General features: G+C 43.9%; 1 protein-coding gene across 1 annotated transcript in view; it reads left to right on the top strand.

Moving 5' to 3' along the window:
- Window positions 1-14,185, top strand: part of SV2C (synaptic vesicle glycoprotein 2C) — a 274,628-nt gene extending 260,443 nt beyond the window's left edge. Inside the window, exon 13 of the mRNA XM_010341067.3 lies at window positions 13,389-14,185. Coding sequence (XP_010339369.1) covers window positions 13,389-13,425 — 37 coding nt within the window. The 3' untranslated portion in view covers window positions 13,426-14,185. The remainder of the gene's footprint in view (window positions 1-13,388) is intronic.
- The last annotated feature ends 10,375 nt before the right edge of the window (window positions 14,186-24,560 follow it).

Genomic DNA, 24,560 nt, shown 5'->3' with positions numbered 1-24,560 from the left:
TTGTTGTTGTTGTTTTTAAGATTTCTTATTTCTCCTCCACTTGCCACATACTGTCTATGCTGAAGACACAGACCACATTCAGTTTTGCAGTCCAGCATCTGGCTCCGTCAGAGGCGTTTGAACCAGAGCAACTCCACCTTGAATAGGGGTTGGATAAATGAGGCTGAGACCTACGGGGCTGCATTCTCAGGAGATTAGGCTTTCTGAGTCACAGGATGAGATAGGAGGTCAGCACAAGATACAGGTCATAAAGACCTTGCTGATAAAACAGCTTGCAGTAAAGAAGCCGGCCAAAACCCACCAAAACCAAGATGGCGATGAAAGTGACCTCTGATCATCCTCACTGCTCATTATACAACTAATTATAATTCATTAGCATGCTGAAAGACACTTTCTCCAGCGCCATGACAATTTACAAATACCATGTCAATATCAAGAAGTTACCCTATATGGTCTAAAAGGGGGAGGAACCTTCCGTTACAGGAATTGTCTACCCCTTTCCCAGAAAACTCATGATTAATCTACCACCTGTTTAGCATGTAATCAAGAAGTAACTGTAAGTGTCCTTTGTCCAGCAGCCCAAGCTGCTGCTCTTCCTGTGGAGGAGTCATTCTTTTATTCCTTTACTTTCCTAATAAATTTGCTTTCACTTTACTGCATGGACTCGCCCCACATTCTTTCTTGTGTGAGATCCAAGAACCCTCTCTCTCTCAGGGTCTGATTGGAACCTCTTTCTGGTAACAGTTCTGGACATCAAGTCAGGACACAGGCGTGTGGGCACAGTGGGCAGCAGAATGTTCCTGGAAGCCATCCTCCAGTCAGACAGCTAACAATAACTTAACAGTCTCAGAAGAGACTACAAACCACACTAACATATCCCACCATCAAACCGAAGATATACCAACTCAGATCCCTCTTAGCCCATCCCCGAAATGCCCAGCTGCACCCAACACTGGAGGAAAACAAGGCAGAGTAGAAAGCAACAGTAGTTTTAACTGAGTAAGGAAACAATCTACTAAGTTTGCAAATTTTTCTAGTTTTGCAAATTTTAAACAATTTTTACTTTATTATTATTTTTCATAGAGACGAGGTCTTGCTATGTTGCCCAGGCTGATCTCAAACTCCTAGGCTCCAACTATCCTCCTGCCTCAGCCTTCCAAAGTACTGGGATTACAATCATGAATCACCGCACCAGCCCAAGTTCACAAATTTTTTGAGAGGGAGTTTCGCTCTTGTTGCCTAGGCTGGAATGCAGTGGTGCAATCTCGGCTCACTGTAACCTCTGCCCACTGTAACCTCCACCTCCCGGGTGGAATCTCCTGCCTTAGCCTCCCAAGTAGCTGAGATTAGAAGCACCCGCCACTATGCCCGGCTAATTTTTCGTAGAGATAGGGTTTCGCCGTGTTGGCCAGACTGGTCTCAAACTCCTGACCTCAGGTGATCCACCCACCTCAGCCTCCCAAAGTGCCAGGATTACAGACATGAGACACCATGCTCGGCCACATATTTTTACAAAGCATATGACCTGCCACACATGGTGTCTCACACCTGTAATCCTAACACTTCAGGGGCCCAAAGGCAAGAGAATTGCTTGGACCCAGGGGTTCAAGACCAGTCTGGGCAGCATCCATCTCTACAAGAAATATGAAACAAAACAGCAACAAAAATGCATATGACCATCTGAACACATTGCTAGGATCCACTTAGCACCTGGGAAGGGAGTCATGTGAATGGGGGTCCCAGGGCTTAAGCCTCATTAGCTTCATGGTATCTGAGCTTTAGAGTCAGGCAATACGGGTTTGAATCCTGACTCAACCACTTAGCAGTGATGTGATGCATTGAGAAAGCAAAAATTCATTTTTCAAGCATTTATTTCTGCGACTGTGAATCAGAAATGATAGTTTGTATTTCACTGGGGTTTATAAGGATTGATAAAATGTATATAAAAGCTTTAGCAATGTGCCTAAAGCACAAATTCTCACTAAGTAATAGCCAAAGTGATTAGCGCTACTGGCTCAAGTCTGCTCCTGCAGGCAGGTCTGTCTCCTTTCACTATGAGGATGTTGAGATGCGGTGATCATGGGAGCCAGATCCCCTTGAGGTGCTGAAATGGGATGGTGTGGAGGGGGTGGAATCCTGGCTTTGCCTAACTCTCACAAGACTTCTTTCAGGACTGAATAATTCCTAGCTTCTATTATCATAGGCATGCATAGCAGGTACCTGGGCCCCTGGTGACCCTGGCAGCAACTCCAAGTGACTTACCCACATCCCCCAAACCCTGCTGTGATTCTGCTTCCCACAAAAGCAGCCTTGCACAGGGCCCTTCTGAGTGCACAGATGTCCAGCTCCACGGGAGGGCCTCTGGCAGCCAGAAAGAGGAGGAAGGAGATGAAGAAGGGGAAGTGGTCGGGCGCATGCTGGGGCCTTACCAACTCCCACAGGCCATGAGTACACAGTGCAGAGCCTGGCAGACCTGGCGCACCTCCTCAAGGCTGCCTTTTCCCTGCTACCCAAGGCTCTGCCATTCATCTTGCCAGATCAGAGAAGCTACAGACACGGAATGTTTGTCCAAGGCTCTGAGTCTTTTCCAGGTGCAGCCTCAGCAAATCACACCAGGAAAAGGAACCTGCTTCCTCAGGACTAAAAAGAGGACCAAAGAGCAACTGTTCACAGCAAGCCAAATTTACAAAACAGTGGTGGAGAAAATGAATAATTTATGAGGATGAACGCAGAGCCATATGAAGTGATCTCTTTACACACAAGAAGGTACAGCAGGAAGCCAATAGTGGCATGTCTGGAGCCCAGCACTGTGCCAGCCCCCTAGGGGCCACTCTGGATGTGGGAATGACAGAGCAGCACTGCCAGGAGTTGGGAGCTCAGTCTCTAGAGTCATGCAGACCTGAACTTACAGCTAAGTTCTCCGCTTTTAAGCTGTGTGCCTCAGGACAAGTTCGTTACCCTCTCTGGGCCTCAATGACTCATCTGTAAAACAAAGATGCTTATATTCTTCCTTGAAAGGATGGAATAATACAATCCAAGTGCTTAAAACACACACTAAGTCTTCTGTTGCATATATTTAATGTGTACAACATGGTGTGTTGGTATACATAGAACACATGAACACATTCTCTCTCTCTTTCTCTCTCTTCCGGTAGAGAAGGGGATCATGCTGTTTCCCAGGCTGGTCTTGAACTCCTGGCCCCAAGCGATCCTCCTGCCTCAGCCTCCCAAAATGCTGGGATTATAGGAGTGAGCCACCACATCCTACCCACATTCTCTTAATGATGTATTTTGATGCACAGAAGTTCCTGATTGTAATGTAGTCTGTTATCAACCTCCCCATTTAGGTCAGTGCTTTGATTTCTGTCTGCTTCAGGGCTAGGAAGACATTCTCCTCAACTAGCACCTTCATTGTTTTTCGTTTCACATTTAGATCTACATTCAGCTGAAATTCATTTTTGTATATCTTTAGTAGTCATCAGAAGATCAAAAGACATCATTAAAAGAGAAAAAGTCAAGCCTCAGAGTTAGAAAAGATATTGACAATTGGAATCACCAAGAAAAGTATTCTATTCAGACTAGATGAAGAATTCCTACAAATCAATACAAAAAAGGCATGCAACCAAATAGTAAAAGAGCAAAAACTTAAACAGAAACTTCACCAAAAAAACATCCAGAAGATTATGGCCATTTAACATATGAAAAGGTGCTCAATTTCATTAGTCATTAGGGAAATGCAAATAAAACTATGGTACAATACTACTAGAGACTCCGCCAAATGGCTAAAATTTAAAAGACTGATAATACCATGTGCTGGTAAGGAGCACTCTCCAAGGAACTCCCACCGCTGAGGAGGGGGACAGATTGGTCTGACCACATTGGAAACATGTTTGGAAATAGCTGCTAACTCTGCATAATTCATTTCCTTGGTATATACTCAGTAGAAAGGTTTGCATATCTGAACCAAAGACGTACAATAAGGTTTGCAGCAGCCAGTGCCAAATACAGGACGTCACAGAATAATGCCTTTCAGGTAGATTGCTTGAGCTCGGGAGTGCAAGGCCAGCGTAGGCAACATGGTGAAATCCCATCTCTACAAAAAATATGAAAATTAACTCCGTGTAGTGGCACATTCCTGTAATCCCAGCTACTCGAGATGCTGAGGTGGAAAGATTGATTGAGCCCTGGAGATTGAGGCTGCATTGAGCCATGATAATGTCACTGCACTCTAGCCTGCGTGACAAAGCAAGACCATCTCAAACAACATGCTGCCTTTATCAGATTACCCTAGACTCACCCGTTGTCATCCAAACCCTGCCCCCTGCCCATCTTCTGCCTGGCATTCACATATCTGCCTGGATTATGTATTCTTACTTCACCCTGTTACTACTCCTTTTAAAGTGTATTTTACTTCAGCTTCCTAAATAAGTATGATTTTAACTGCCAAGATTACTAAAGAAAATTCAGAAAAGGCAGCTTGCCCTTGGTTTGTTACAAAAGAAATACATCTCTATGGGAAAAAGACATTCTCTTTTTCCAGACTTCCTTATAATATAATGGTTACCATTGATTAAGCTCCATCTATGAGACTTGGTGTTTACAGACATTATTTGTATTAATTTATTTAAAAAAATTTTATAATATAGTTGTATTTTTAATAATTAAATTAAATTTAAAATAAACTATTTGCCTTTTTTTTTTTTGGAGACGGAGTTTCACCGTTGTTGCTCAGGCTGAAGTGCAGTGGCACAATCTCAGCTCACTGCAACCTCTACCTCCCAGGTTCAAGAGATTCTCCTGCCTCAGCCTCCTGAGTAGCTGGGATTACAGGCATGTGCCACCATGCCCAGTTAATTTTGTATTTTTAGGAGAGACAGGGTTTCTCCATGCTGATCAGGCTTGTCTCAAACTCCCCATCTCAGGTGATCCGCCCACCTCAGCCTCCCAAAGTGCTGGGATTACAGGCGTGAGCCACTGCACCCAGCCTTATTTGTTTCTTAAGTAATTTAGAATAAACTATTTTGTTATAGTTATTTTACAGCCATGTGGGTATATTATTATCCCCATTGCATAGATGAGGAAACTGAGACTCAGAGAAGTTAAGTGACTTGTCCCAAAATGCACAGCTAGTCAGTGACAAGCTCAATCAACCCTACGTTGTTCAATCTTATTCTAAGGTGCACAGTCTTAACTACCCACCTACAGTACTTCCATATTCAGGACTAACCCAGTGTGGATGTTACTTCCTCAATATTCTCTCTTTTGCCTTTTTAGGCAATAAGAAAAGGCAAGCTCTAAAAGCAGAAAGGAGAGTGTCAGCATTCTGGCATTTAGAATGAATTCATTCAAGGAATGAACAAGCTTACCACGTGCCAGTTCTCAGAACAGGCACCCACAAACAATGACTTAGAAAAACAGATCTAGTCCCTGCCCTCACTGAACTTCCCCCTAGAAGACTCTCCAAACTGGCAAATAGCATTCATTTAGGACACATATTCAATAATATTACTGATCAGTTGCCATGTGTCTGGCACTGTGCTGGGTGCTGGGGACAGGCAGGATGGAAAAGACAGACCCAGCTCCTCCTCTACCAGCTTACAGTCTAGCTGGAGAGACAGACAAGTAAACAGGCGAGGACAATATGACCTGTATTATTATGGCAGAAGTTCTGTCATTATCAGGGCTCCTCGAAGTAAGCCTCCGCAGGAGGGTTAGGGAAGGCTCCCTGGAGGAGGAACACCACCCTTCTCTGCTCATATTTGGACTGAGGCTGAGAGACTGCTGAGCTTTCTTGACTTGTCCAGGCTGCCAGGGTGATGTCCAAAGTACTCTTTCGTCTACTGGCCAGCTCAAAAGTAACAGCTAACAATTACGGAGTGTTTAATGTGAGCCAGGCACTATTCTATTGCTTTTCACATTTCTCATTTCATCCTCCCAGGAACCCTAGCTGGGAGCATTTCTGTTTACAGAAGAACCTGAAGAACAGTGAGAGTAAGTCACCTACCCTACATCACATAGCTAGTCAAGGAAAGAGCCTAGTTTGGCACCCAGGCAGAAGGCTCCGGCATCTGCACCCCTCCATCACCCTCAACTGCCTCTCTGTGTAGAAAGTCCCAAAATATGAAATGCATGAAACCACTGCTCAGAGCTATAGTTGCCCAAGGGTCATTTTTGTTCACAATAAGCAAAGGGATATAGCCAGACCTATGCTGATTAGTATTTAACAACCATCTCTCCAGATTTGTAGCATTTGCAGATTTCCTTGGCATAATTACTCCCACCATAGTTGATTTCAAGCTACCAGTGTGATGTCTCCGAATGTGGAGTTGGGAGGAGCAGTGCAATCCTATCATTCTGTGTTGTTTCCACCATACAGGTGCAGTAGCCTGAAGAGCACACATAATGGTATATGTAGGAAAATAATCAGGAAGCGATACGTTCTGAGGATCTGTTACCTTTGTTTTTAATATAATTTAATTTTAAGTTTATATAACTTAGCTTTTGACAACGGCTGTGTTTAACTAATTTGCAGCAAGAATTCCTGAAAATTTAGCAATCAGCTCCTGTGAGTCAGGACGACACCCTCCAGCATTTCACTGGATATAGTCCTAGATTCTCTGGCTTGATTCTTTAGGTGCCCTACAAAGTCACCACCAGGGAGAGAAGGGAGAAGGGAGAGGTCTTAGCAAGTACTTAGCACCTGCTGTGTGGCTGTCACTGTGGTCAATACTTCATGTTATTTCATTTTACACTCACTTTAATCTCATAGGAAAGAGATTAATACATGTATGTATTTTGTTTGCACTTTTTGCCATTATATTCCCAGGGGGTTGGACTATGCCTTACACATAGCAGACACACAATTCATGTTTGCCAAATGAATAAATGAATAAAAGAGGTGAGGATGAAACCTGACTCTTCAGCCTGCACACAAGGCCCTCTATGATCTGGCCCCTGCCTCCCGCTCCAGCGTCCCTTCCCACCTTGCCCAAGTGAATCCATCTCACCTGCACACAGCTTGCTGCTAGACACTGCCAAGACTACTTGGCTGGTGCTGTCCCCACTACCTAGAAGACCCTTCCACCATGCATCTTTCTTGGGCCAGATTTCCCCAGAAACAGACTCTGGGGAATCTGGAGAGAGATTTAAACACAGGAAGTATATTGATAGGAGCTCTTGGTAAGAACCCTCATAAGTAATTGAGAGAGAAAAACAAGAGGAGGGGAACAGAAGGGAGGAAAGCGGGATTGGGCAGGAGAAAGTTGAGCTGTGAGGCCTCAGCCAAATCCATGGGAGGCTCAGCATATGGGATGGATTGCAGAGTTGTGCCACACTGAAGCAAGGGGCAGGGCCTTTTTATCACATTTGTACCTCATCATTGAATGAGGGCCATCTGTGGATGGGGGATAACTTTGAGTGAAGCAGCTCCCTTTGCCAAAGGCATAGTCTGGAGAGGGACTAGGCTATGAGCCACCAGCAAACAAAACTCTGGGAAGCTGGGGAAAGAGCATCTCAATCCTAAAGGTGGACCTGGGCTGCACATTCCAGCATGTACCTTCTTATTTCTTACCTATGCCCAGCCATGTTTTGTTTTCTTGTTGTTGTTTTGTTTTGAGACAGAGTCTCTCTCTGTTGCCCAGGCTACAGTGCAGTGGTACAATCTGTACTCACTGCAACCTCCACCTCCCAGGTTTAAACAATTCTGGTGCCTCAGCCTCCAGAGCTGGGACTACAAGCATGCACCACAACACTGGCTAATTTTTGTATTTTTAGTAGAGGCAGGGTTTCACCATGTTGACCAGCCTGGTCTCGAACTCTTGACCTCAGGTGATCTGCCCACCTCAGCCTCCCAAAGTGCTGGGATTACAAGCATTAGCCACCATGCCTGACCCCAGCCATGTTATTTAATTGACTCTACAGTTTAGAATAGTTTTAGTTTCATAGTGAAATTGAGCAGAGGGTACAGAGAATTCCCAAATACCCCTGCCCTGACACACACACATCCTTTCCCATTATCAACACCCCTTACTAGAGTGGTAATTTATTACAATTGATGACTCTACTTTGACACATCATTTTCACCCAAAGTCCATAGTTTACTTTCGGGTTCTTTCTTGGTGTTGCACAGTCTATGGGTTTGGACAAAAGTATAATGACATCTATCTAGCATTGTAGAATCATACAGAATAGTTTCGCTGCCTTAAAGATCCTCTGTGCCCCACTGTTAGATCTGACATAAAGAAGAAAAACAAAACAAAACAAAAAAATCCTCTGTGCTCCACCTGTTCAGCCCTCCTTCAGCACCCCGGACCCCTGGCAACCACTGATCATTTACTGTCTTCATATTTTGCCTTTTCCAGAATATCATATAGTTAAAATCATGCAGTACGTAGCCTTCTCAGGTTGGCTTTTTTCAGTTAGTAATATGCATATAAGATTCCTCCATGCATATTACTCCATGTATATTCATGGCTTGATAGCACATTTCTTTTTAGCCCTGAATAGCTTTCCACTGTCGGGTTGTACAACAGTGCATCCGTTTATCTACTGACCTACTAAGAGACATCTTGGTTGCCTCCAAAGTTTGGCAGTTATAAGTAAAGCTGCTATAAACACCCATAGGCAGGTTTCTATATGGACATAAAAGTTTTCCTGGCCGGGTGCGGTGGCTTAAGCCTGTAATCCCAGCACTTTGGGAGGCCGAGGCGGGCGGATCACGGGGTCAAGAGATTGAGATCGTCCTGGTCAACATGGTGAAACCCCGTCTCTACTAAAAATACAAAAATTAGCTGGGTGTGGTGGCATGAATCTGAAGTCCCAGCTACTCGGGAGGCTGAGGCAGGAGAATTGCTTGAATCTGGGAGGCGGAGGTTACAGTGAGCTGAGATTGTGCCACTGCACTCCAGCCTGCAACAGAGTGGGACTCTGTCTCCAAAAAAAAAAAAAAAAAAAAGTTTTCCTTTGGGTAAATACCAAGGTACATGATTGCTGGATTATTCATAAGGATATGTTTTGCTTGCAAGAAACCACCAATCTGCCTTCCAAAGCGGTACCATTTTGCATTCTCACCAACAATGAATGAGTTCTGTTGCTCCACATCCATGTCAGCATTTGGTTTCACTGCTCAGTCACTTAATTCAGCAGCTAGCTGTAGCAGAGCAGGTCATACATGAGCAATGTGACTCTATATAATAAAGCTAAATATTTAGGGGCCACCAGTTCTAATTTAGGCAGTAGAGCAATAATGGTTAAGAACATGGATGCTAGAGCCACATTTTCTGGGTCCATTTCTGTGCTCTATCATGTCTAACTGATTGACCTTGGAAAGTTGCTTAACTGCTCTGTCCCTCGCTTGTTTCATCAATAAAATAGAAGAACAGTAGGCCGAGCACAGTGGCTCACACCTGTAATCCCAGCAATTTGGGAGGCCGAGTCAGGCAGATCACCTAAGTTCGGGAGTTTGAGACCAGCCTGACCAACACGGAGAAACCCCGTCTCTACTGAAAATACAAAATTAGCCAGGCATGGTGACACGTGCCTGTAATCCCAGCTACTCAGGAGGCTGAGGCAGAGGAATCACTTTAACCTGGGAGGCGGAGGTTGTGGTGAGCTGAGACCACACCATTAAACTCCAGCGTGGGCAACGAGAGAAAAACGCTGTCTCAAAAAAAAAAGAAGACGACAATTAGTACCTACCTCTTGTGGTTGTTGAGTTAATGTAAAACACTTGGAACAGTGTCAGGCACAGAGTAAGCCCTCAATAAATTTCAGTGATTAGGCCGAGCACAGTGGCGCACTCCTGTAATCCCAGCAATGTGGAAGGCTGGGGCAGAGAGATCACCTGAGGTCAGAAGTTCGAGACCAGCCTGGCCTACATGGCAAAATCCCTGTCTCTACTAAAAATACAAAAATTAGCCAGGCATCATGGCACACACCTATAATCCCAGCTACGTGGGAGGTTCAGGCAGGAGAATCGCTTGAACCCAGGAGGAAGATGTTGCAGTGAGTTGAGACGGCACCACTGCACTCCAGCCTGGGCACTACAGATGGAGCAAGACTCCATCTCAAAAAAAAAAAAAAAAAAAAAATTCAGTGATTATCACCAAAGACATGTATATTTTAAACAATTCAGTTTAGATTGTCAGAAAATGACTTACTAGAATAAATCCTTGAAAGTCTTGGCTCTCCACAAGAACACATAAAAAGAAATGGATTTTTATTCTTCATTTCAATGGCTACATTTCTTTTTTTCTTTTAGGCAAGGTCTCACTTTATCACCAGGCTGGAGTGCAGTGGCACAGTCATAGCTCACTGCAGCCTCAAACTCCTGACCTCAAGCAATCCTCCCACCGTGGCCTCCCAAAGTACTTGGAATTATAGGCAGGAGCCACCATGCTGGGCCATCAATGGCTACATTTTTAAAATCCTCACACAGTGAAGCAGTGTATCAGACATTCCAGAGTAATAACCCCAGGTATTCAGTTGAAGACTTGCTATAGCAAGTACAAGTGAGACAGTTCTTCCATGTCCACCCAACAGAAACCAACTTCATGTTGATAATGGCATTTCAAGAGCCTTAAGATGCTGTTCAGATGCTAGGTTCTGGTTTTCTGGACTCAGGGAGGCATGTTACATCCTTCATCTTGAGCTATTTTGTCCACTGTGTGTTTAAAATGACGCAAGAATTAAACAATCGCAAATCTGCATGTCCTAAGTGACCATTTCCTCCATCCCACCCTCCATACCTGTGATTTTCCTCTCTAGGGGCCTTATAGCTGCTAGAGAAAAATACAGGAGGTTTCCTGTCTGTCTGCTATGACTTACTTACCTTCTATCCCTCATTCCGCAGAGAAGCAAGGGCCAGGAAGAGAAAAGGAAGAAGTGGGGATATGGGAATATGGGGAACTCTCCAAAGAGAAGCAAGGCAGTGGCAGTCATCCTCTTTCTCCCGAGCATTTACCTGGGGCCCCAGGAAATGTGATGCTCCTGTTGAGATTCTAATGAGTGTAGCAGCCAGGTTTTTTTTGGTCTCATTTTTCAGTGGGAAATCCTTTGTACAGGGTGGCTTTAGCCATAACACCACAGAGGTCCAGAGACCTCAGATTGCTGATTGGTGCAAGTTTGTTTATTCAGTCACTAAAAATATATATACTAAGGAACTAAAATGAACCAGAAACATTCCTAGGCACCAGGGGGAATAATGTAGACGCGGTTCCTTCCCTCAAGGAGCCTACCTCAGAATGGGGAAAGACAGACAATAAACAAGTAAACAAATAGACCAATGAAATCTGTAAGATGGAAAGCAGGGTATGCAGAGCACAAAACAGGATGATGCATCCTGCATCACTGGGTTGCTGCAACTTCAGATTGGATGGCCAGCGAAGGCAGCTTTCTGAAGGTGGTCATTGACCTGAATGACAACCATATGTCTTAGGCCAGGTGAGATAGCTGACCCTGTAATCCCAGCACTTAGGGAGGCCGAGGTGGGAGAATCACTTGAGCTTAGGAGTTTGAGACCAGATTGGGCAACATAGTGAGACCTCATCTCTACAAAAGCAATCAAAAAATTAGCTGGCATCATGGTGCACACCTGTAGACTTAGCTACTCAGAAGGTTGAGGTGGGAGGATAGCTTGAGCCCAGAAGGTTAAAGCTGCAGTGAGCTGTGATCACACCACTGCACTCCAGCCTGAGTGACAGAGTGAGATCTAGTCTCAAAAAAAGTCTCAATGTTCAGTCTGGGCTAAATAGTGTTTTGCTTTGGAACCTTCTATGAGCTGGGGCATTCCTCTTCCCACAAAGAGACAAGCATGATATGGATGCCAGGCTACATCTAGAAGAGTATGGAAACTGTCTCAGCAGGGAATTGCCTCAGCTCTTCTACACCCTGCCACAATGGAAATGTGAGCTTCAGAGCTAGCTGCCTCCACTCGAGCTGCTGTTGGTCTTCTGTCCCAGTCAGCGTATCTGTTCTCTAGTGCTGATACTAAAACTACAGCAAAAGCACTTTGCTGTCCAATAGCTCCAGCTATAGCGCTAGCCAGATGGTGTCTCCTGTGGACCTGGTTTGCGAATTTCTCACCCTTGCACGGCAAGCTCAGTGCCTGCAAACAGCTCTGTCATTTACAGCATCATCATCATCAAGGGGTTGTACTTTATAGGAAATAAAACCTCACTTTTAAAAAATCTGCCATGTAATCCAACAAGAGGGAAAAAAAGTAAAGATTCATTATGAATGTAAGCAACTCCATCCAAAATGGAAGCTGTTTTGGTTTGAGTATGTCCCCCAAATTCATGTGTCGGAAACATAAGCCCCCAATGCAACAGTGTTAAGAAGTGGGGCCTTTAAGAGGTAATTAGGTCATGAGAGCACTGTCCTAATGAATGGAGGAATGTTATTTCAAGAGTGGGTTCATTATTGAGAGAATAGGTTTGTCATAAAAGCCAGTTCAGCCTCCTCTTGCTCTCTCTTGGGCTTTCTTGCTTTTCCTCTTTCCACCTTGAAATGATGAAGCAAGAAGGCCCTCACCAGATGCTGGTCCCTCCAACCTCTCAGTCTCCAGAACTGTAAGAAAAAAATATGTTCTTTATAAATGATCCAGTCTGTGGTATTCTGTTACAGTAACACAAAACAGACTAAGACAAAAGCTGGCTAGACAATAGATACTTCATATCCCTCCAAATTCTCTTTTGGTCTCTTTAATATGCATTGGTATGTTCCACAATTTTAATCAGCATAAATACACAGGTCTGTATCTTAGTTTTTTCTACTTTACATTTTTCATATAATACATTTCCATGTATTAGTATTGCTCCTATGTGTCATTTAAACTGCCTTATAGAATCTAAGCAAATTGAAAATCATGTTTTATTTTTATTTTATTTTATTTTATTTTGAGATGGAGTTACGCTCTGTTACCCATGCTGGAGTGCAATGGCACGATCTCAGCTCACCGCAACCTCCGCCTCCTGGGTAGGCAATTCTCCTGCCTCAGCCTCCTGAGTAGCTGGGATTACAGGCACGCGCCACCATGCCCAGCTAATCTTTTGTATTTTTAGTAGAGACGGGGTTTCACCATGTTGACCAGGATGGTCTCGATCTCTTGATCTCATGATCCACCTGCCTCGGCCTCCCAAAGTGCTGGGATTACAGGCATGAGCCACCGCGCCCGGCCCATGTTTTATTTTTACTTATTTCCTTTTTTTTTTTTTTTTTTTTCCTAAGATAAGGTCTTGCTCTGTTCCCCGGGCTAGAGTGCAATAGTGACATGATCATACCTCACCATAACCTTGAACTGAGCTCAAGTGATCCCCTTGTCTCCACCGCCCCAGAAGCCAGGACTACACGTGTGAGCCACCATGCCTAGCTAATTTTTTTATTTTTTGTAGACACAGAGTCTTGCCATGTTTCCCAGGCTGGTCTTGAACTCCTGGCCTCAAGTTATTCTCCTGCCTCAGATTCCCAAAGTGCTGGGATGACAGTCTTGAGCCACTGCACCTGGCTTTGTTTCCATTTTTGAGGGTTAAAATTGCTTGAAATTTTCCAAATGTAGTATACAAGTTCTTGCTAAGGACTTAGTAGATATCTTTATTGCTGTCTTTTTTCTCTCTTTTGCCTTGTAGAAATATCCCACAAAGTGAAGTAGCCAAATCAACAAGTGTGAACAATTGTATAGCTCTTGTTAAATTTACTAGACAGCTCTCAGGAAAGACAGAGCCAGTTTACAGCATGAGCCATTAGTGGGTGTGAACCTCTTTTCTAAGATCTTCTTCTAAACTTGGCTTTATCATTTAAAGAGATACAATTATTGCAAACAATTTGAAGGAATTCTTTGTCTTATAAAAAAAAAAACTCAGAACACCTCCCTGTGATCCCCGAGTAGGTATAGTTGACTTTGAACTCCACCAACAGACCACTTTACACATCTGCTTGGGGACCTTTGCTTTTGCTCTGAAATGCTCCCTCCTGGTGATTAAGTGGCTTGCTCCTTTACTTAGGTATCTGCTCAGGTAAAATCTTAACCAAGAGGCCTTTACTCTTCACCCTACCTCTGCCCCACCCTGAGACTCTTAACTTCCATGGTCCTCATCATCCACCTGACATAATATGTACTTCTTTGCTTTTATAGATATTATCTGTGTCCCACCACTAGAATGTTATTTGATGAGAATAGAAACTTTGCCTCGGCCAGGAGCAGTGGCTCAGGCCTGTAATCCCAGCACTTTGGGAGGCTGAGGTGGGCGAATCACCTGAGGTCGGGAGTTTGAGACCAACCTGACCAACATGGAGAAACCCCATTTCTACTAAAAATACAAGATTAGCCAGGCGTGCTGGTACATGCCTGTAATCCCAGCTACTTGGGAGGCTGAGGCAGGAGAATCACTTGAATCCTGGAGGCAGAGGTTGAGGTGAGCCAAGATTGCACCATTGCACTCCAGCCTGGGCAACAAGAGGGAAACTCTATCTCAAAATATATATATATATATTTTAAAAAATATTTTGTCTCTTTCATTTGTTTCTACATTCCCAGTGCCTCAAACATGCCTCATACATAGTACATGCTGACTAACTGTTATGGAATAAGCGAGTGAATGAACCAAGTGTCTGATTACATCATAATTAATTGCTTGGCTTTCTGGAGTTAGTGCTGAAAACCTGTGCAAGGCTAATTGATGGGGCTAAAAAGTTTGCTGATTGTGAGTTCCTTAAAACACTAATGGGGCCTGGCATGGTGGCTCACACTTGTAACCCAGCACTTTGGGAGATCGAGGCAGGCGTATCACATGAAGTCAGGAGTTTGAGACCAGCCAGACCAATGTGGTAAAACCCCTTCTCTACTAAAAACACAAAAATTAGCCAGGCATGGTGGCAGATGCCTGTAATCCCAGCTACTTGGGAGACTGAGGCAGGAGAATCGCTTGAACCTGGGAGGGGGAGGTTGTAGTGAGCCGAGATTGTGCAACTGCACTGCAGCCTGAGCCACAGAGCAAGACTCAGTCTAAAAAAAAAAAAAAAAAAAGATACTAATGGAACTTAGGAATGGTCTCTTCTCAAAAATGCATACTCACAAAGCTTAGCAGGTGATTTCAAGAGGCTGGGCCTGCTGAAGTTCTCAATGAGTCCAGAAATGTGTTTTAGAAGCATTGCTCTAGTAACTTTGTGGTTACTAGCAATTTTTTTTTTTTTTTTTTTTTTGAGACGGAGTTTCGCTCTTGTTACCCAGGCTGGAGTGCAATGGCGCGATCTCGGCTCACCGCAACCTCCGCCTCCTGGGCTCAGGCAATTCTCCTGCCTCAGCCTCCTAAGTAGCTGGGATTACAAGCACGCACCACCATGCCCAGCTAGTTTTTTTGTATTTTTAGTAGAGACAGGGTTTCACCATGTTGACCAGGATGGTCTCGATCTCTCGACCTCGTGATCCACCCGCCTCGGCCTCCCAAAGTGCTGGGACTACAGGCTGAGCCACCGCGCCCGGCCGGTTACTAGCAATCTTAAACAGTGGCCTGACAAACCACACTTGTTTTAGTTTGGCCCCTGCAGGAGTGCAAGGCACAGAGATTGTTTTTTAAGTTTTGAATTAGTTGCCCAAAATTTACACTTCAGAAGATTTCACATCGGAAAAGCAATCCATATTTCTAAATTCTGTTGAGAACTCAGAGGGTGTAGGAGCATTTGGCCCACCGTCCTAGCTACAGATAAGCTATGGCAGCCCCACCTGGAAGGTGTCCTCTTCCCTTTAGTCCCCACTGCTCTTTGTGACTCCCATGGATTTGAAGCAGAGCATTGGTGACCGTTTATTATTGGACTTGCACTGTTGTTTTTCTTCTCTTCTTCTTCTTCTTTTTTTTTTTTTTTTTTTTTTTTTTTTTGGAGATGGAGTTTCACTCTGCTATCCAAGCTAGAACGCAGTGGTGTGATCCTGGCTCACTGCAGCCTGCACCTCCTGGGTTCAAAAGATTATCCTGCCTCAGCCTCCCAAGCATCTGAGACTACAGGCACCCATCACCACACCTGGCTAAATTTTTGTGTTTTTAATAGAGATGGGGTTTCACCACATTGACCAGACTGGTCTTGAACTCCTGACATCAGGTCATCTGCCCACCTCAGCCTCCCAAAGTGCTGGGATTACAGATGTGAGACACAGCACCAAGCCACACGCTGTGGTCTTCTTAAGCCTGAGTTAGGGGGAAAGCAGAACAGACTCTGCCTCCTTTTTTCTGAAGTCAAGATCATTTCATTTATGTCACATGTCTGGCCACTGCAGACATTCGGCTTTAGACCCCTTGCCTAACTCAACTGTAAATCATAAGGCTGAGGAAACTAGGACCCAAAAGATTGAGACGCTCGTCCAGGTTTACACAGAGGCTGACTTGAACTCTGGTTTTCCTAACTGTGGTATGTATATTTGATCTTTGTCTCTGGTTCCTGGCACAAGGCTCCTAAAACCTCCTGGCATTTCCTTAGCCTGAGGTGGTGACTCTTGTCTGCAATCCTAGTATCTTGGGAGGTCGAGGCGGGTAGGATCATCTGAGGTCAAGAGTTCAAGACCATCCTGGCCAACATTGTGAAATCCCATCTCTACTAAAAATACAAAAAAATGGGCATGGTGGTAGGCTCCTGTAATCCCAGCTACTTGGGAGGCTGAGGCAGGAGAATCACTTCAACCTGGGAGGCAGAGGTTGTGGTGAGCCAAGAACGTGTCACTGCACTCCAGCCTGGGCAAAAAGAACAAAACTCCTTCTCAAAAAAAAAAAAAAAAAAAAAAAAAAAAAAAATTAGCCAGGCATGGAGGTGCATACCTGTAATCCCAGCTACTCAAGGGTTGAGGCTTGAATCAGGGAGGCGGAAGTTGCAATAAGCCGAGATCACACCACTGCATGCCAGCCTGGGCCATGAAGTGAGACTGCATCTTAAAAAAACAAACAAAAAACTCCTGGCATTTCCTAAGTATTAGGAGTGTCTTATTATTTGTGAGGAGTCACTTTTGATCACATCTGAGCTTATACTAATGAGTGACTGAGGGCAGAGCCCCTAGGTAGCCTCAGGATGGGGCTGGTCATCAAAAAGACCAAATGATTAGAGGGTTGAAACTATTAGCCTCACTTACTGACCTCCAGGAAGGGAAGGGCAGTGCTGGAGAGTAAACTCTATTTAAAAAAAACATAGGCCGGTGCGGTGGCTCACCCCAGTAATCCCAGCACTTTGGGAGGCCAAGGCAGGCAGGTCACTTGAGGTCAGGAGTTCGAGACCAGCCTGGCCAACATGGAGAAGCCCCATCTCCACTAAAAATACAAAATTAGCTGGGCATGGTGGCACATGCCTATAACCTCAGCTACTCAGGAGGCTGAGACAGGAGAATCACTTGAACCCAGGAGGCAGAGGTTGTGGTGAGCCAAGATCGCACCATTGCACTCCAGCCTGGGTAACAAGAGTGAAACTCCGTCTTAGAAAAAAAACAATAACTCTTGAGCAATGAGATCTGATGCTCTTCTGGGCTGGTGAATACACTGAGGTGCTAGGAGGGGGGTGTGTCTGGAGAGGGCATGGAAGCTTTCCCTGATCCCCATACCTCGTGCTATGCATCTCTTCCATTTGACTTCCTGAGTTGCAGCCTTTACAATAAACTGATAAACATAAGTAAGGTGTTCCCCTGAGTTCTGTGAGCCATTATATTAAATTATCGAACAGGAGGAGGAGATCATAGTAGCTCTTGATTTTACAGCAAGGACAGTCAGAAGTGCCGGAACCTGAGACTTGCAATTGATATGTGAAGTGGGAGAAGTCTTGTGGGTCTGAGTCCTTAACCTGTGGTGTCTATGCTCGTAACAGCTTTGAACAGCGAGAAATAAAAATAAAATCTTAAACTGCCCAATGGGTGAAACAGACCCTATCTTGGTGAAAGAGATCCCAGATTAACTTTGAAAACTGAGTTCTCTGTCATGGTGGGATAGGAGGTTAGACACACCTCATTATACCTTCTCCCTAGCTAACCACGATAAGGCTTTCTTTCCTAAGGGTTTAACAGAAACCAGCCCTTCCAAAAGGCTCTGATATCAACCAACCACCTGGGGCTTCCCCCATGATAAGAGACCACTGACCATGGAGTGGTTCTGGCCAATCTACAAAGAAGGTGCAGTAAGGGTTTCTGTGTCCTCTGCTTCGACTTTTGAGGTCAGAGGGCCAAAAACTCTACCCTCAGATCATGCTATCACCACCGGTTTTGTGCATAGGACCCATGAAGGGGCATGAAGCTCATGTTTCTCCTTTCCTAAATATTCATAACTCCAGCTCTAGCTTATTGAATATGTATATTCAGCCAGCCCACTCACTCCGCATAAATTCCTGAGCCCTTTGCCACTCCCTTGAAGCTGTTTGTGGCGTCCGACTGGCCAGCGCCTACACTTCCCAGCCTGTGAGAATGGCCAGTCTGCAGGCTGCAACCCTTTATGAGAAGGAAAGCTCTCCTTTCCACATGTATGGGCCTCGTCATTCTCAGTTGACAGTAGTTATCATCAGAATCAAATTGAATTTTAGGATATTCATTTAATGTCCACAGAGAACTGGTTGTTGGTCTTGGAAAACACCCCAGACTAACTCAATGTTCTTTCCATTACACTGCCTTCGCCGCAGAATAAAAGGCCAAGAAACTGACAGTTCACTAGAAACCATGGACAACTGTAAATCAATCAAAACTGATTTCAAAGGAATCAAGCTGCCAGGTGTTCTAATTCCAGAACTTTGGAAAGTTGAGGCAGGAGGATTGTTTGAGCCCAGAAATTCAACACCAGCCTGGGCAACATAGTGAGACCTCATCTCTCTTAAAAAAAAAAAAGAAAAAAGTAATAATTGGAAATAAAAGAATCAAACTTTTTTTTTTCTTTTTTTGTGACAGAGTCTTGCTCTATCACCAGGCTGGAGTGCAGTGGCCCAATCTCAGTTCACTGCAACTTCTGCCTCCCAAGTTCAAGTGATTCTCATGTCTTAGCCTCCCTGAGTGGCTTGAATTACAGGTGTCCACTTCCACACCTAGCTAATTTTTGTATTTTTAGTACAGACGGGATTTCGCCATGTTGGCCAGGCTGGTTTCGAACTCCTGACCTCAGGTTATCCACCTGCCTCGGCTTCCCAAAGTGCTGGGATTACAGGCATGAACCATCATGCCCAGCCAAGAATCAAGGCTTTTTAGGTCATCTCTGTACACCCATCAAGTGCTCAAAGACACCCAGTCAGCGCTTGACCTAGTAAATGAGCAAATACAATGAATAAATCCATTTCCAAATTATAGTTTAATCTGGGGAAAAGTAAGATTCATTTAAAAACCCCTTTTCACTAACAACTGAAGCTGTAATTTTATTTCTCACCCATTGTCCTTCTTTTTAGTGGAATCAACTCTATCTTATAAAATACATAGCTCTAGCCTACCCCCGAGGATGACGCACAGCAAATTCAGTAATTTTCTTACCCTAATGTGCTCACTTGGTCTAAAAACACTGCAGGCTCCTTCAAAAATATCCAGAGTTCAAGTTTCAAGTCATCAAAACTAATGATTTGTCCTGATTCCAAGAGATAAGAAACAGGTGATCTGAGCTGCTTGTGCTAGGAACCCCTGCTGCAGAGAAGGCTGTGTTTCTTCTGTCTGACCATTGACAGCAGCCAGTCAGACCAGAGCCCCTACTCTATTCTCAAATCCATTCCCCTCTGTCTCCTGCTAAGCATTGTTTCTCTGGGAAATTATTCACTCTGACCAGTGGCAATGTTATGCCCTAAAGTAACAAATGAGAGTCACTTCACCTTTTTGGGAAAGTCATTATCATTATTACAGTTTGATTTTGAAAAGGATTTCCTCCTGAATATATATATCATCCAAACCCTAAGGACACTAGCTGCCACTGCTAGTGGCCCCTGTATCTGTTTTCTTCTTTTTTAGTAATAGACTTCCTATTTCTAGCCAGAGACATAGCTACAGACAGAAGTAGCCATGTGCCTAAGTTCTAGCAAAGGAGAGGTAAGGAGAAGTGTCATGTAGAACCTCCAGAAAGCTCAGGCTGCCTAGAATGTGGACATGATAGCTAAATCTCAATCATTTTAGTCAATAAGGCTGAGAGCCACTTTTGATTAGTTGGCAGTAATTGCATTTGATTACAAATTTATGCGTGAAACCATTTTTCACTATTTCCACTGAAATACTCTCACTTCTGCACTGTGGATGGGTATGTGAAAATAATGTTCCTATTATTATTATTATTATTATTATTTGAGAAGGAGTTTTGCTCTTGTTGCCCAGGCTGGAGTGCAATGGCATGATCTCAACTCACTACAACCTCCTTATCCCAGGTTCAAGCGATTCTCCTGCCTCAACCTCCCGAGTAGCTGGGATTACAGGCCCCCGACAACACACCTGGCTAATTTTTGTATTTTTAGTCCAGATACGGTGTCACCATGTTGGTCAGGCTGGTCTCAAACTCCTGACCTCAGGTGATCCGCCTGCCTTAGCTTCCCAAAGTGCTGGGATTACAGGTGTGAGCCACCATACCTGACCTCCTCTTTTTTGTTGTTTATAGAAATAAATGCTTTTAAAAATTTCTAATAGTAATTTTATTTTCTGTGTCCCTACAGAAAATATTCACCTCTGGATCCTGTTCCATAAAGTGGTGTTTGGGTCCTGTCGGCATTCCTCATTGCCACGAGGGGAAAGTCAACGTTATGGCTATCTGGAGATGCGGCCTTGACGTTTTGCATGAATAATGGCTCTAAAAACATTCAGTACCAGGTGGAGGGAGAAAGGATATTAATTTCTTTCTTTCCTTCCTTCCTTTTCTCTTCCTTCCTCCCTCTTTCTTTTCTTTTCCTTTTATTTTTTCTTTTCTTTTCTTTTTTCTTTCCTCTTTTCTTTTCTTACTTGAGCAGGGTCTTATTCTGTTATCCAGGCTGGAAAACAGCGGTGCAATCATAGCTCACTGTAACCTCAAAGCCCTGAGGTCAAGTGATCCTCCTGGCTCAGCCTCCTGAGTAGCTAGAACTACAGGCAGGCACCACCATGCCCAGCTAGTAGTAATTTTAATATGTGACTAAAATATACATTTTTCATTCCCTTTCAAAAAAGAAAAGCCACCACTCTACTAAAATGATTTTGGAAGCAGGACAGTGGTAGAGTTTTATGTTTATGTTGTTTTTTTATTTTTTTTTGACGTGCTCTGGAGGTGATAGGGAACCACTGTTTCTACATCTGTGAGCTTTAAATACCCAAACTTACTTCATCTCTTGTGGTTACTGTGAACATATTAACCACACCCAGATATAATCTAGGGATTTTCATTGTTAATTCCAAGAGGGAAGGGTAGACCATGGTTAGACACATCTGTCACCACTAGGTAATATTCACACCACATTCTGAAGAGTTAGCTAAAACACATTGCTTTTCATTTTAAAGTGAATGGTTTTGAGGTACATTTCAACTCTTCCACCCTATTTCTGAATTACCCATTTCAATTATATTTGTGAATTATTAAAGCTAATAGAACTTCATAATATAATAATACAGATAATTAAAACATGTTAATACAAAAATAAAATATATTTAGCAGACTTCTAGGATCTTTGTGAAGCTACTGAATCGAAATGAAAATGTTTTCTTTCTTACTTGATTCTTCATAATTGCCTTCTGTAAGAGTTAGGATACAAACAAAATTGCTAAAACAAAGCAATTTGTCAAGCAATTCTTCAGTTTTCCCAAAACTGCAAAGACTTAAATAAGGTAGAACCCCTTAAGAGCAGTGTGTGTGTGTGTGTGTGTGTTTGTGTGTGTGTATTTATTTTTGTAGAGATGGGGTCTTGCTATATTGCCCAGGCTGGTCTTGAACTCCTGGTCTTAAGTGATCCTCCTGCCTTGACCCAAAGTGCTAGGATTACAGGCTTTAGCCACCACACCTGGCCCATAAATATATATTTAAATGGATGAAGGAGGCAGCACAATGTAGGAAAAATAATCAGGGAGATGAGAGAAAGACCTGGGTTTGGGTCTTGATTCTGTTTTCTACCAGCCATCAAATGAGATAAATTGCACCTCTCAGGGTGGTTCTAAGAACAACTGATATCCTTCCTGCACATAGTGCATACTCAGAAATATTAATTTCCTTTCTCCCTCCATCTGGTATGTGATTAGAGGGTACAGAGCCATTATTCATAAAAACATCAAGGCCATGGCTGGGTATGGTGGCTCACACCTGTAATCCTAGCACTTTGGGAGGCCAAGGTGGGTGGATCACCCGAGGTCAGGAGTTTGAGACCAGCCTGGCCAACAAGGTGAAACGCCATCTTAAAAATAAATAAATAAATAAATAAATAATAAAAATAAAACATCAAGGCCACATTTCCAGATAGCCCTAACACTGACTTCCCCACTCAGCAATGAGGAACTCTAATAGGACCCAAACACCACTTTACGGAGCAGGATCCAGAGGTGAATGAGGATCTCTGCAGGGACACATGGGGAAATAGGAAGATAAGAACCTCAACCCCACAGCCAGGCCTTAGGGGAATCCAGGGACAGCCAGGTCTCATGGCAATGGAACTGTACTTTGGGGACCTGAAGACCCTCAGTTGCACATTTTGGGGACTTCCTACTTAAAAGTTTTGCCAGTACATTGTCTTGGCGACTCTCTGCCTCTGTTTCTCTTGTTCCTGCTGCTACTGACTAACTGGCTTTGATGCTTCGTATTCAAATGCTCCAAGGGAGACATTCGATTGGTTTGTGGTCTAAGCTGCTCCTGTTTCACAAAGCTTCTGTAGCAAGCCGTTTTCTCAGGTCACTGACCAGCCTACAGACTGGCCTTTTCTGGGTCCGTGTCTTCTCTATACCTATTAGCTTAGCCAGGGTGACAGGCTACATAGTCAACTTTTACCTGGATGCACCGTGAACCTGGAAGACATTCACACCATGACATGTTGTTTGTATATTTGTTTCTAAACTTTTAAAAACATTTGTCACGTAGAGTTGGAGGAGAGAAGGTCATTTGTCTATGAAATGCCAAATTTCGGAGGATGTGAAGAGCAAAGAATTTTCTATTTACCCTCAAAATGTATTTGATGTCTCTCACTGATTCCACCTCCCTCTCCACACTTCAGCCACTCAGGACTTCTGTTTTCTTCAAACCTCTCCCTTGCTCTTCCTCTCTGTATTTCTCTGTTCGACCTACAAATATGCTGTGTTTTCTGTCTGGAGTACTCTCTCTACATCCACTCAGCCTAGCTGAAATGTCTGCCCCTCAAGGAAGTTTTCTCAGACTCCCACACTGCATCCAGTTTCCTCTGGTATAAGCTCCTTGCTATTACATCTTATACTTCCTCTTTCAAAATATTCTTTTTGTTTATAATTATTTGTTTAATATCTGTCTTTCCTGTTGACTGAAGCTCAATAAAAGCAAGAATTTCTCTCTTGTCCTTGCTGTTTCCTCAATATCTGGTCTAGCTCCTGACACTTAAGGAAACTTAATAAACATTTATGGAATGAGTGAGCTTTGTTATCACGCTATCTGGACAGAAAATTTTTCATCTACGAAGAATGAGAGGCCAGGTGCCATGGTTCATGCCGGTAATCCCAGCACTTTGGGAGGCAGAGGTGAGCGGATCACAAGGTTAAGAGATGGAGACCACCCTGGCCAACATGGTGAAACCCCGTCTCTACCAAAAATATAAAAATTAGCTGGGCGTGGTGTCATGTGCCTGTAGTCCCAGCTACTCAGGAGGTTGAGGTAGGAGAATAACTTGAACCCAGGAGGTAGAAGTTGCAGTGAGCCAAGATCGAACCACTGCACTCCAGGCTGGGTGACAGAGTGAGACTCCATCTCAAAAAAAAGCCGGGTGCAGTGGCTCACACCTGTAATCTCAGCACTTTCAGAGGCCAAGGCAGGCAGATGACAAGGTCAGGAGTTCGAGACCAGCCTGACCAACATGGCGAAACCTGTCCATACTAAAAATACAAAAATTAGCTGGCTGTGGTGGCACACACCTGTGGTCCCAGCTACTTGGGAGGCTGAGGCAGGAGAACCACTTGAACCCAGAAGGCGGAGGTTGCAGTGAGCTGAGACCATGCCATTGGCCTTGCTCTATTTCTCTTTTAGACCTACAGATCTGTGCTGTTTTCTGTCTGGAATACAACAAAAAACCAACAAACCAACACTCTGGGCAACAAACCAACACTCCGTCTCAAAACAAAAAAAAATGACCTCCAACAATCTCAGTGTTAGGCAGAATCAAAGTAAGATGTTTTGGAATTGCACTAGTGGTAGGAAAAACTCAAAATTTTTTCCTCTGCTGTCACACCACACAACAATAAACACAAAAAACTTCTGTGACGAAATGTGAGGGATTCTCCCCACCACAAGCAAGCAATCGATACTGCAGCAGCCAGCCGGGTGGCATCCAATTCAATTCTGACACTGTCAACCTGGAGATAGCATCAGATCCCACAGACCAAGGGCTCAGTGCCAAAAATTCACATCCCTCTTCAGAACCCAGTCACAAGTCCAGACATCCAGAACCTCTGACTGACCGGCTTCAAG

The sequence above is a fragment of the Saimiri boliviensis genome, chromosome 1, assembly GCF_048565385.1.
Source record: "Saimiri boliviensis isolate mSaiBol1 chromosome 1, mSaiBol1.pri, whole genome shotgun sequence".
Taxonomy (NCBI): Eukaryota; Metazoa; Chordata; class Mammalia; order Primates; family Cebidae; genus Saimiri; species Saimiri boliviensis.
This window is presented reverse-complemented; position numbering and strand designations above follow the sequence as displayed.